We start from the raw sequence: 13230 nt of genomic DNA, 5'->3' as shown, positions 1-13230 counted from the left end.
ATTCATCTTGTATTTGTTTTTCTTGTTTTTGTCAAGCATGAGAAACAGAACAAAAGCTGATAAATTGTTTTTTATATATGAGACATAAATGGAGTTTTATTTTTTTCTAGCGAAACATAAAAATTGCATAATGATATTTATGTAAAAAGAAATTGTTAATATTTACGTTATCAGAGGTACAAACCCTATTTTATGTTTGTCCTTTACAAGTAAGAAATAAGTTTGATTAAAAAACCTTGCAGTTCCCGTTCCTTCCTGCACAAACCTCTCTATCAATATCAACGATCCTATTTTTCAAGTCAGAGCTTTCATTAGTGACTAAAAATTGTGTATTTTTCGTTATTATCTGTGCGGTTCACTGAAAAACATTTTTCCCTTCTATAATTTTTCTACATTAAAGTTAGTTTATTATCCTTTATGCTATAGTATTAGCTCGTGACTATTTTTGAAAAACTCAGTTATTGCTATGCATGAATTCATTATTTTTTATTTTAGATTTGAATTTTATTAAACTAGATTTGATATGTATATATATTAGTTTAGATGTAAAAATTCGTTATTATTTTTTCAATTTTTTAAAGTTAATTCTATTCTATTTTTTCTATTATTTTCTTATTATATATGATTATTATCAAACGAAAATAGGTGTTTACATTTACGCTTATTAAATTTTGGAAAATGATATTTTAACACCAATTTTTTGGCACTATTTTGACACTGCACACGTGTTAAAATGTGGTTGCACAATTTCAAATTAAAAAAAACTTTAGTTTTTCTCTTCCAAATATGTCCTTGCCTTAGTTTTTTTTTTTAATTTGAAATCGTCCAACCACATTTTGACACGTGTGCAGTGCACACATGTCAAAATGGTGTCAAAAAAATAGTGTTGAAATATCATTTTCCTTAAATTTTATGATAGTTTAATAAATTTGAATCCACGAGCGATAATATTATACTGTTTGAATCTAACTGACAGAACAAAAAAAATTATAAGATAACGAAGTTAAATTGTTTTGAACTTGAAAAAAATAAAAAACTGTTCCTTTGACTGGAAAAGAATGAAGCTGTTATATGCTAGTAAATATTTGGGCAATATAACACGAAAGACTTGTGGTAGGTGATTTTTTATTAAGAATATTTATAAATAACACTTTACATCATATAGAAACTCAGTGCACTCATATCATATTCTCAAAGGACTGATTTCCTCAAATATAACCTTAATGATGCAAAACTCAATGAATCTAGCGAGCACATTCTGTTGCATTTGTCGCAAACGTAGTCACACCCTTTATTTAATTAAAGGAAGAAGAACGTATGCACCCGTCAACAACTGCAAAAACAAACACACCAGTTCCGTACGTTATTAGATAACTGTTTCCTTTAAATTTTAAACTTGATATTGAACTATTGAAATGGTAAAAGAGTGTTTATATAAGAGAAGAATTACCTTCCAGTTCAATGAATAGAAGGATCTAGTGGAAGCTGGATTTCTCACGTCTACGTATTTGGTCTGGTACCACAGAATTGAACCAAGAACAACATTTCCAACACACTAAAACATAACACAGATTCAGTTTTAAATACTGTTCAAAAGTTTAAATAACTTTATATTCATTCATAATGATATATATGCTTCACATTGAGATTAAAAAGTTGGAATGATTAATCTACGCAGTAAAGACAACTTTTCTAGAGAAATTTTTTTTATCTAAATACAGATATGTCACTTGTTCGATGTAGCAATTCCTATCGCAATTATAGAAGTTTAGAGATTGTAAAAATTATGTGAAAAACAAATAGAATACTTATTAATTAACAGTTAAATTTGATTAGTATTAGTGAGAAAGTTTGTCACAAAAGACAAAAAGAAAAAACTGAGCTGTACCTATCATAACAAAAACCAACATATTTAATATTAGGGTTAAATATGTTTTAGTCTCTATACTTTGGAGCGATTTTGATTTTAGTCCCTTTTTCAAACTAACATACAATTTAGTCCTTCAACTTTAGAAAACTCTGGTTTTAATCCTTTTTATCAATTTTTTTTAACTCAAACAAAACAGCCTATTGTTTATCAAAATCAAACTCCATGTGTTGAGGTAAAAAAAACAAGATAAATTCTGCATACTTAAAATTCTAACCTATATACATACAATAAAGATATTACCGTGACAAATTTAATCCAGAAGGGAGATGAGGATGATGCTCCTGCTAAGAAGCCAACTCCAAATGCCATTTCATATAGGAAAACACAAATCCAAAATACCTATCAAAGATTTTTAGAATCAATCAAATGTTATACAAAGATGAGATAACGAAAATAAAATATTGAATATAAGAAACATACATTTTTCTGGCCTAAACGTGCTGCGAAAGTATCAACGCCATGTTTTATATCTCCTTCTACATCAGGTATATCCTACACATATCCGATACAAGTTTTACATTATTGGACCAAAAGTTTGATGTTGGAAAATTAATACATATATTCCGAGAAAATAAAGACATATATACCTTGGCTAATGCTAAACCAGTAGAGTAGAAACTCATGAACAGCATAGTAACAATCAGAGATCTTGTAAACGCAAGTGGCCTCTTCAACACAAACATCTGAATATTTGTTACATGAATTAGAAATTTATTAACACACGAAAGGGGTTGTGATATAATATAGCACATCTAATTCTTATCTCAACACATATTAATCATTTCTACAACTTGGCCACCCATGCTTTTAAATCCATTTCTAATTGGTGGATTCAAATGGTTGATTGTGTATCAAATGAAAATAACACAAAAATCTTGGGATGAAGATTTGCTATTATTACATAAGTTGTAACATGCTTATTTAAAACTAAGATCTTTAAAAGGTAAGATTACTGATAAGACAGAACCTGCATATGAAGGAAGTATGTAATTGGAAATATATATGTCCAAGTAACAAACATGAGTAATGATGCCAGCACCGGATTTTGCTTCCATCGTAAGAAAGGCAACTGCAAAATATATATATATAAGAATACTCAGTTCACCAATACTTACACCTTAAAACATAATACTCAGNTTAAATGCCATTGGAAAGAACTTACATTCGCAGAATAGCAAGTCCATAATGTTGTGCTCAACACAAAGGTCCAAATCAATGCTGGAGAACCTATCTTCAAGTTAAGCCCTAAACCCTGTAAAACAGAATAAACCGTAACTCTCCTTTTTCTATGAACCTAATCTTAAAATCTTTTATTCTAAAAATTGATGGATCTATATGGTACCAAAATTGCAGATAAGGCAACAATAATTGCAGAATTTCTGAAGATATTTTCCCAGCAGCCAATGGAAGATATGGTTTGTTTATCTGCAATAGAACATAGATCTTAGAAACATTCAAAAGTTTTATTAACTATAAAAAGTTACATCCTTTCATCATCTTATCAAAGGATATAGTAACTGTAGGTTCAAAATTATAAAGGGATTAATTTTTACCAGAAAATATAAAGGAACTCGTTAATTATTTTTTCAAGGTTAAGTACAATAAATAAACAGTTCCAAAAATTGAACTATATTTTCAATTATTTTAATTATTTCGGTAATATATAAATCACATGTAAAATTACTTTATTATGTCCATAAACTGAATTAATTAAAATAAGAAAAATGGGTAGGTGTTTGGTCAATTTTTGGGAGGGTTTGGTGATGCTCCCATTAAAAAAACGCGGGAGAACGTCAGTAAACTTCAATTATACGGAAAGGAGTTTGAAAGTGAAAATTATATAAATTGTTGTACCAGACACGTTCTTGTGTAAACTTTGTCTTTATATATGTTTCTGAATATTATATGTTTTATAAACAACAATTTTTAATTATATGTTTTAATGTAATATATACAAACGGTATGTAAAAGAAACAAATAAAGAAATCAATTATTTGTATTCAAAGTAAGTTTCATACCTTATCTATTTCAAAATCAAACACTTGATTCACGCCATTAACGAAAATATCCATAAACAAGTGAGGTATCAAAGCCTGAAACATTAGAAAAAACAACTCAAAAGAATGACTTTTATTGAAGTCAAACGGTAATTTTCAATTGTCTTTAAAAAAACAATATATGTTTGGAGTGTGACCTGTAACAAACCAATAAAAAACAACGGAGATATATCTGATAGTCTTTCTACTGCAACGAGAGACGCAGAAATTGCCGCTGATGACTATGAAATACAGGTTAATTTAAAACAGAATTTAATACAAAGGAACGACATAACTTTGAATATTAATTATGAGAGTGATGGAACAGTATTTACTTACTCGACCATACATTGCGTAAGGGTAAATAAATTGGTACAAAACGGCCATGAAATTTTTGACAGAGTCGACATTGTTATTGGAGTTGGAAGCTTCAGATTCTGACTCAGAAGATGGCACAGTGACGGCTTTCACAACATAACTTTTATTGTTTTCTTCATATGTTGCTCCTCTTTCAGTGTTTTTGTAATGGTGATTAAAAGATGATAGTTGAAACCTCAAAGGATTATATTGTATTTGAGCTTTTATATTGTGCTTAGAAGCTTTTGAGCCACCAGAACCTGATGTACCAAGTGTTCAAAGTTGTAGCATGCACAACAAAAAGATATATATTTAAACTCATGACAAGATGATGCATATTAAGACAATAAATAATTTTAAAATTGAAATAAGTCGTTGTAGAAAAAATAAGTCGTTGTAGAAATAGTCTCTTTGTTTTTGGATAAATCCTTAAAAAAATTAATATGAAAATTTTGGTTTTAAAAGAGAGTCGAATTCAGTAGTCACTTTACAAATAGAAAAATGTATTGACGATGTATAATATTTATAAAAACATGAAAAAAACATATTTTATTTTCAAAAACTAATGTTTAATTTATATAAAAATTGTGCGAAACTTTATTCCACCTTTAATTTTATTTTCTTCTCCTAAGTATTTGTTAAAAAAAATATCCACATATGCCTTTCGAAAATTTGAAAATATTTATTTAACTATTAACAAAAAAGGACATTATATATATTAAAAAAAGTGAACGATTTTTTATCGTGGAAAGTTTAAAAGAAAAAAAGTTAAAGACCACAAATTCCTATATACTTTTTTATATTATTTTTACTTTCATAATTTAAATGAATAATTATTTTTGCATTATTTTAAATATAGCAACATATTTATACCTTGTTATTATTTGAATATATTTTATAAATAAATTTAAAAGTAAAGTATACCGATATATAATAGTTTATTTTTAAAATTTTCCACTCTTAAAATATTGCGAATTACATTAAATTTACCAGCATATATATATATATATATATATAATGATCAATTTTAATTATTGTTGTTTCTAGACATATATTTTACAATAAAATAAATGAATTAATGAATAATCAGTACTGTACTATTTAATTCTAATATCAAAATAGTTAAAAATAATAGGTGTTTGTAAGAAGGATATAGTAAATAGAGATTATGTGAGAAATCTAGTTATCATCAAATATAAATAAGTTCACTATTACATCAAATTGAAGACTATTGTAAAGTTTAAGTTTCCATCGACATGTACATTTTTTAAAATATTATAACACATTTCATCCATAATAAAATAATCATGAGAAAGGTAATAAAATAATTAACCATAATAAAGGTTAGTTGAAGGAATAGGGTATAAGTGATGAGACATACTTTCATAGTAAATACTGTTGAAGGAGAGTTTCCTGCCAGAAAGATATGTACCTGCAATTACCATGCATGCTTCCACGTATCATTCAGAAAATAACTTTGCAGTGAAAAATGAACGAAAATAGAAGAGAATGAGTATAAGTACCAGTTGTGAGTGAAGAGACGTTAGGAGAAGATATAAGATGTGCCCTAGCCATGGAAACTCAACACAGAGTAACACAAAACTCTATAGAACAGATAAGAACGTAGAGATGCCCCTGCAGAAGAGAATACAGGAATGCCAGATTTTATAGGCAAAAACACTCCATGAAATTTGATTTTTCTTAAGGATATATATAAAATATGATTGATACATAGAAAATTATCACGATGCACATAGTCAACATTTTGCTGGCAAACAATTGCGAAATAATAAAATCAAACAGAACAGTCTCGCGTAAGAAAGATTTAAAAGACTTTTATAACAGGATTTCGTAGTTTAGATTTTAATAAATTTACAACATAAGGGTTTAAAAGGTTTGGGAAGACTTTGTGAATTAAATGGATTTTAATAATGTATATTTAAAGCTAAAAGAGTTCATAACATATTATATAAGGTTCCAAAATAGAAAAGAAAAAATAAAATTGAAATAATGTTTTCTAATCATTTAATTATTAATTGATTATTTCTTTCACATATTTTAAGTAACATTATCCAGCTATATATCTAAATATACTTAGATTTACCTCTATTGTGATATTCTTTTTTCTTAAAATAAAAAATTATATAAAGTAATTATTTATTTACCTTGTTTGAAATTATTTGTTTGTACTGGACTTTAAAATATTAACCTTAGGTTACTCATGATTATATTTGGTCCGCTTCAGAGAAATATTAGGAACAATAATAGGCGAGAAATTTCGAAAATAACTCTTAAATTAGTGATTTGCATCTTAAAGGGTAAAATAAGGTCATTCATGATAAGACAGAGAGTGAGGAATGTTTCATGAATTAATTTTATAAGATTGTAAATAGATTGACATTGTGAAAATGTGAGAATGATTTAAACATCAATATAATATCATGGTAAACAGTATTAAATTTTTATTATGTTATATGATAAATAGACAATCATAATGACATTGTATATTGTTAGGCTAAGTCTTAAAACTAGTTATTTTATTGTGTTATCTTAGTGGATTTAAGCCCTGTAAGAATTGTTATATGTGTTTTAAGGCTTATCAGCATCCTAAAGGCCAAATAAGATTTTGTTGTATACGATACAAGTGTTTTAATTAGTTATAATTAATTGTAATTTAATTATTAATGCATCATGTAAATGTACCTTAGGATTTTAAGAATTTATTTATATGAAGTGTCCTCGTTAGAATGACTTTGAAATATATGATGTGTGCTTACGCTCACAAATGTGGAGATGCTTTGTTGAAAAGATTGTATTAAGAGATTTGGTTAAATGGATGTGATCGGGGTACATAGATGTGGGAGGCGCATCGGAGAGAAACATTGAAGTAAAAATCAAACTAGACAATTGGAGTAAAGTTTTATATTGTTCTTTATTTAGGCATAATAAACCATTGAAATGAAATGTTAATTAAGATTAGTGTCAAAGTTGTCAAGAGCCAAACATTGGTATCTTCTCTAATATAATAATTAGTGTTTCTTTTTTTCATTGAATATTTCTGATGCCTCCTTCCGCGGCTTCCAAGAGTTATGTTTCTATTGCTGCTGGATTTGTGACCAAGTCAGATATATCTCACTTTGCCCTTAATCTTTTTGTTGTTATTGAGGATAGTGATTAGATAATTGATCCAGGTGCTACTGATTATATGACTTGTGATTCTCATATATTTATTAATTTTTCCTCTAATTTTTCTAAAACTGTTATAATTAATGTCAATGTGTCTCATCTATTATTGAAGGTTTAGGTATTATATCCCTCTCCCCCTCCTTATCGATTCCTGATGTTTTATTTATTCCTACATTAAACTGTTATTTTATCTCCGTCAACAAGTTAATCAAATCACATTCTTGTATTGTCTTGTTTTACCCAACCCATTGTCATTTTCAGAACATTCATTCCAAGGAGGAGATTGCTAGTGGTAGAGAGAGTAAAGGATTATATTATCTTGAAAATGTCTCACAACAAACCCATAAAGGAGTGTTGGCTTCTCTTGTGAATGAAGATAAAAACAAATAGGAAATTTCGTTATGGCCTAAACGGTTAGGACATCCCTCTTTTGGTTAATTAAAAAAATTATTTTCATCATTATTTCATAAATGCAATATTTTTGTTTTTCTATGTGATTGTGTTATGGCAAAAACTCATTGTGATGTGTGTCCTTTAAGCAATAAAAAAATTGGTCTTCCTTTTTCATTAATTCAAACTATGTTTTGGGTTTTGCTCCACAATCTACACATAATGAAAAAAATGGTTTATTAGTTTTGTTGATGATTATACTAGGGTAATCTGAGTGTTTTTTCTTAAACATAAAATTGATGTATGTGATGTGGTTCGTTCCTTCCATCATATGATTGTTACACAATTTAACACATTTATTAAGCTCATTCCTTCAGATAATGGAGGGGAATATTTTAAGACTGAATTAATAGAGTTCATGAACTCTAAAGGCATCTTGCATCAAACTACATATCCTTATTCACCAGTACAAAATGGATTGGTTGAGAGGAAAAATAGACATATATTAGAGGTGACAATATCACTTTTAATAGATAGCAATGTCCCATCTCATTTATGGGGTGGGGTTGTGAGCTTTTCAGTTTATTTAATTAATCGAATCCCTTCTAGTGTGCTTAACTTTTGAAGGCCTTTAGATGATGTGTTGTCTGATCATTGTATCCTTCCTTCCCTAGTTTATTTACCCCTTCATGTTGTTGGATGCATTATATATGTTCCCTTACACCCACATCAACGTACAAAGCTTGAAGAACAAACTATCAAATGTGTTTTTGTTGGGTATGGATAAACTTAAAAAGGTTATCGTGCTTACCATCCACCATCAAAGAAATTTTATATCTCTATAGATGTGACATTTAATAAGCATAAATTTTTTTATGTTTATTCTACACTTCAGGGAGACAATGAAAGTGAAGTGCATAATCATGATATTAGTATGTTTGATATCTAAGATATAAATTTTATATTGTGAAGATAAATTATTGTGTGAGGATCATTTTGCAGGAAGCGAGCCAATCCTAAATATGGACACTTCTTCTTTGGATAATATAGTGTCTTCTGATGATAACCAATTGACTGAATCTTCTTTAGAGGCACCTTCTGATCCTATTTTTGATAATACTAATGTAAATGAAACTAATCTTGAAATTGTTTCTCTTGATTCTACCTTTGATAATACTAATGAAATTAATTCTTGTTTGCGTGAGACCATTGTCGGGGCAAATCGGTAAGTATACCGAGTCGCACAAGTAATATAAAATAGTAAGACCAAGTATCGTATCCCAGAAGACTCTTGCAAGAATAATAAAATAAAGAAAAATAAATTTGATCAGTGGCAAAAGAGCATAGAGATGAACGGAGGTTGATTAATATGAGATGGATATGTTGTTAGGGTTAGACTTCACCAAGTTCCCTCTCATGTATATAAGAATTCTTCTTTATTCATTAATGCTAACGTCCCAAACTAAAACACTTAAACTTGATCCCTCGGTAAATAAGCATGTCCCTAATTAACAGTTCATACAATTCCTAGCATTCCTGGTAAAAAGATGTGAAGATCAAGAGGTTAAGATGACTAAGACTCATACCCTCATTCCTAAGCAATATAACCCTGAGGAGTAATTCAACAAGGACCTGAATTGAAAGGAACCTGTCGGCACTCATGCAACTCATAAATCATGCTATTGTATAAGCAAACAATAAGAACAAATGAATTACTCTAACAATTAATGAAAAAACATATGAAATAAAGAATCAATTCAAATACATGAGAGTTTACAAGGTTACATCATTCCCCAACAATAAATAGAAATTAGTTCCCAATAGACATGGGGGAACTCCATGAACAATGGAAGAAAAAAAGAAATGGAAGACTAAGAATTGGCTAAAAGTGTATTGTTATGCTCTTCTCTACCAGGGATGCAAAACCTAGAGCCCTAGGTGTTGAGAAACAGGTAGGCTTCGTTTTACACCAAGAGGGGGGAGGGGGGGGGGGGGAGGGGGGTGAATTGGTGTTTGTTCAAAAAGAAAATCACTACAAGAAAAATGGCAATTACATACGGTCCAAATCCGTATATAACGTTGAAAATCCGTATATAAAACGTGATTATATACGGATTACATACGGTCAAAAATCCGTATATAAAATGGTTGTAGCTAGAGTTATATACGGAAAATCCGTATATAATTTATATACGGAAAATCCGTATATAAATTATATATAATTTTTTTAAATAGATACATGAATAACTTACTTGCCCATGTTTAATCACACAATTAACATATTAAAATAATCATCAAATCACAACAGACCTACCCATGATACATATATATTTAAGTCTTAACTCACAAACATTAGTCATTAATTTAATCCCTAATAGTTTGACAATCTAACTCATATTTAAGTAAAGGTAGAACAATGTGAAAGTAACACCAACTTGGTGCATGTGCATTCTATGAATTGTGATATACAATTTATTAAGACCAATATTATACAATTTCAGATTAACCACAGCTGATACATCGAATTCCATCTATATATCTTAAACATCTATGATGAGTTCTTGAATTGTATATGACTGGCTGAGGCACTGAAATTTTCCTGCCAAAGTTCCTACAATATGTACACATCCATAACAAGTGAAAATGTAGACTCAGTTACCAAAAGTAAACAGAAAAAAGAGAAGCACACAAACAAGTGGGTGGGAATTCTTTCAAATGAACAGAAAATTCATCATATGAAATATTTTCATCAATTCCAATACTAATTTGACTGCTGACAAATGTGTCACAGTTTACCTGCATAGCATAAAAGTTGTATGCAGACAAATGGTAAAATTCTTCCACTTTAGTTTCAAAATTAACCATAAAACAACTAGCATCAGCACAAACAATTTCTAATAATACAACTACCAAAAGTACAATATCATCTTCAGGACACTAATTAATATAGTATATATTTATATACAATGTTATACATAATATAAATGTATTAGTAGTAAATAAACGATATAACATTTTAAAAATAAATAAATATTAACTTATAGTTTTAATATTATTTTTATTCTAATTTATCACGTTATATTAAACAACCTTTTAATAATGAAGAAGAAAGTGAATCTGTTTCAAAAATGATAAACTAAAAAATCAATTAAACTTGTTTGCCACTGAAGGATACTGCCATAACTTACAGTACAATACTTTGTTATGAGTAATAAACTTTTGGTGGCTAAAAAGTGAGAAGTTTATAGAATAAAATAATATAGGAGTTTTAATTCTCTTAATTGAAGTTAAAGACACCAAAAAAATCTACCTAAGACATTGAGGCAACACTAGAATGGTTCATGGGATTACAATGATAAAAACATGTGAATATCAGTTGTCTAACTTGATAAAGGGGGTAAAATATTTAGGATGCTAAAACAATAACTAGTTGTTAGTCTCCAGACCCTGGACCCTTATCATCAGGAGTCTTAGAGCTCTGTTAGTTGAACTTCATACTCTTTTGCATCTATTGTGATGCTATTATATTGGATGTGTTAGTTAAATAATTTTTTTGTTTTCTTTTTGTATTGTTAACTCATTGAGCAGGGTGTGTATTTTTTTTGTTACCTCTTGCCTTGAGGAATTAAAAATCCCTAGTGCGTATTGGGTGCTTTCTGCCTTGGACTTTCGGCTATTAGGATTCTAAAACAGAACTTTGATTACAAAGTTTACAAGTTCAGTTCATTAAATCAAAATCGAGAATCATAATTCTAAAATAACAATCCAAGAAAAAATACTTCTTAAACAAATATTCAAACAGAAGAAGCCTCACAAAAGTAAAGCAATATAAATAATAGTAGAGCAATACATAAGACTGAGATTACCAGCTCAACGACCTGTTTAGATGCCCCAAAGTCTGCAAGTTTTATGCACCCTTTATTATCAACCAGAATACTGGCCCCCTGAAATTAATTACAACTTGAACATCAGTCACCAGATAAGAACCAAGATAACATGAATATCAGTAAAATATAATCCACCTTAATGTCTTTGTGGATGATTCCAATTTGTTTCTTCAATGAAAACAGGTCAATTACTTAACATTGTGGACAACCAAATATTGCATGATGCAGATGTTGAGCAACTGAAAGAAGTTGCCAATATTGCAAATCGATGTTTAAAGGTGAAAGGAGAGGAAAGACCTACCATGAAAGAAGTGGCAGTGGAACTTGAGGGACTTCAAATTGTCGGAAAACACGGATGGGAAAGTGTTAGTTCATCTTCAGAAGAGACTGAAAACTTCATAAACTCAGCACCATCCGTTCTTTGTCTTGAAAGTGGCATCAATTTTGCTTTTGATTGCTTAAGCCAGATTTCCACGTCTTTCGGGAGTGGAAAATGATTATTAATTGGCATTGTTTTAAAGGATAAGTTTATTCTTACTTAGGATTGGGTAATAATATATGTCTAAATTGAGAATAACAAGTATCCCCTAGCAAATCGATTCAGACACTCTTTTTTCCTCTTTAAAATGTAAATAGAGTGCTTTAAGGCTTTAAAATGCGCATAATACCATATCAAGTAAGGTTCACCAGTTTAATCAATTCAGACCATTTTTCCTGCCCAAGAGAATTTATCCATATGCTTCAGTACAAGCCATTTAATCCATATAGTTTGACTTATTGCTTCACACCAAATGCGTAGTAGTTAAAACCATTTATAATTAATTTTTATTTTTATTTTTTGTTTATCTTTATCTTTATCTATGTGACTATTCTCATATATTGATTTCACCTTTTGTTTTTCTTTGCTTTATTATATTCTAGAATTAGCTAATATACGGCCTATCGAAGTTTTGCTTCAATTCATGTTTCTCATAATCTAATATACATATCAGTTGATGATTTTGAATTTTTCCCTTCTCAGGTCAGATTTTTGAGACCCGTGTGGCATTTGTACTGTGAGAGTAACATTAGAAAATTGAATTTGAATTGAAATTGGAAAATTGGGTATAGAGTAAGAAATTAAAAAAAAATGCATATGCAATAAAACTAGAGAGGTCCTGCTATGTGTAATTTCTTGATGTGTGTGAAAAACCGGGAATGGATTCCCTACAGTTTTGTTGGTATACGAAAACTAATGCCTAGTTAAAAGCTTTTAATGAGTGTACATGTTTTTTGGAATTCCCATGAGGTAGTACTCATATTTCACATAGAGAGTAAAACTAAAAGCAGTTTTCATTTCTGCTAGCTGAAATGTGTGATGTGGACTTGAAATCAATGAAAGAGACTCGAGGAATGTCTCTGGCTTTTTTGTGTTCACTTTTGGGGACTTAGGGACAGATACAGC

General features: G+C 29.4%; 1 protein-coding gene across 1 annotated transcript; it reads right to left on the bottom strand.

Moving 5' to 3' along the window:
• Window positions 1–1063: 1063 nt before the first annotated feature.
• LOC106771301 (glycinol 4-dimethylallyltransferase) lies at window positions 1064–5979 on the bottom strand. The gene is given in 14 exon segments (XM_022784983.1): window positions 1064–1333; window positions 1451–1555; window positions 2171–2269; window positions 2351–2422; window positions 2518–2613; window positions 2898–2999; window positions 3093–3182; window positions 3273–3313; window positions 3316–3355; window positions 3949–4023; window positions 4125–4208; window positions 4306–4583; window positions 5705–5755; window positions 5847–5979. Coding segments are annotated over 14 exon segments (1227 nt in total). The 5' UTR covers window positions 5899–5979; the 3' UTR covers window positions 1064–1291.
• Between the last annotated feature and the right edge of the window lie 7251 nt (window positions 5980–13230).

This window comes from Vigna radiata, chromosome 8 (assembly GCF_000741045.1).
Source record: "Vigna radiata var. radiata cultivar VC1973A chromosome 8, Vradiata_ver6, whole genome shotgun sequence".
Classification (NCBI taxonomy): Eukaryota; Viridiplantae; Streptophyta; class Magnoliopsida; order Fabales; family Fabaceae; genus Vigna; species Vigna radiata.
This window is presented reverse-complemented; position numbering and strand designations above follow the sequence as displayed.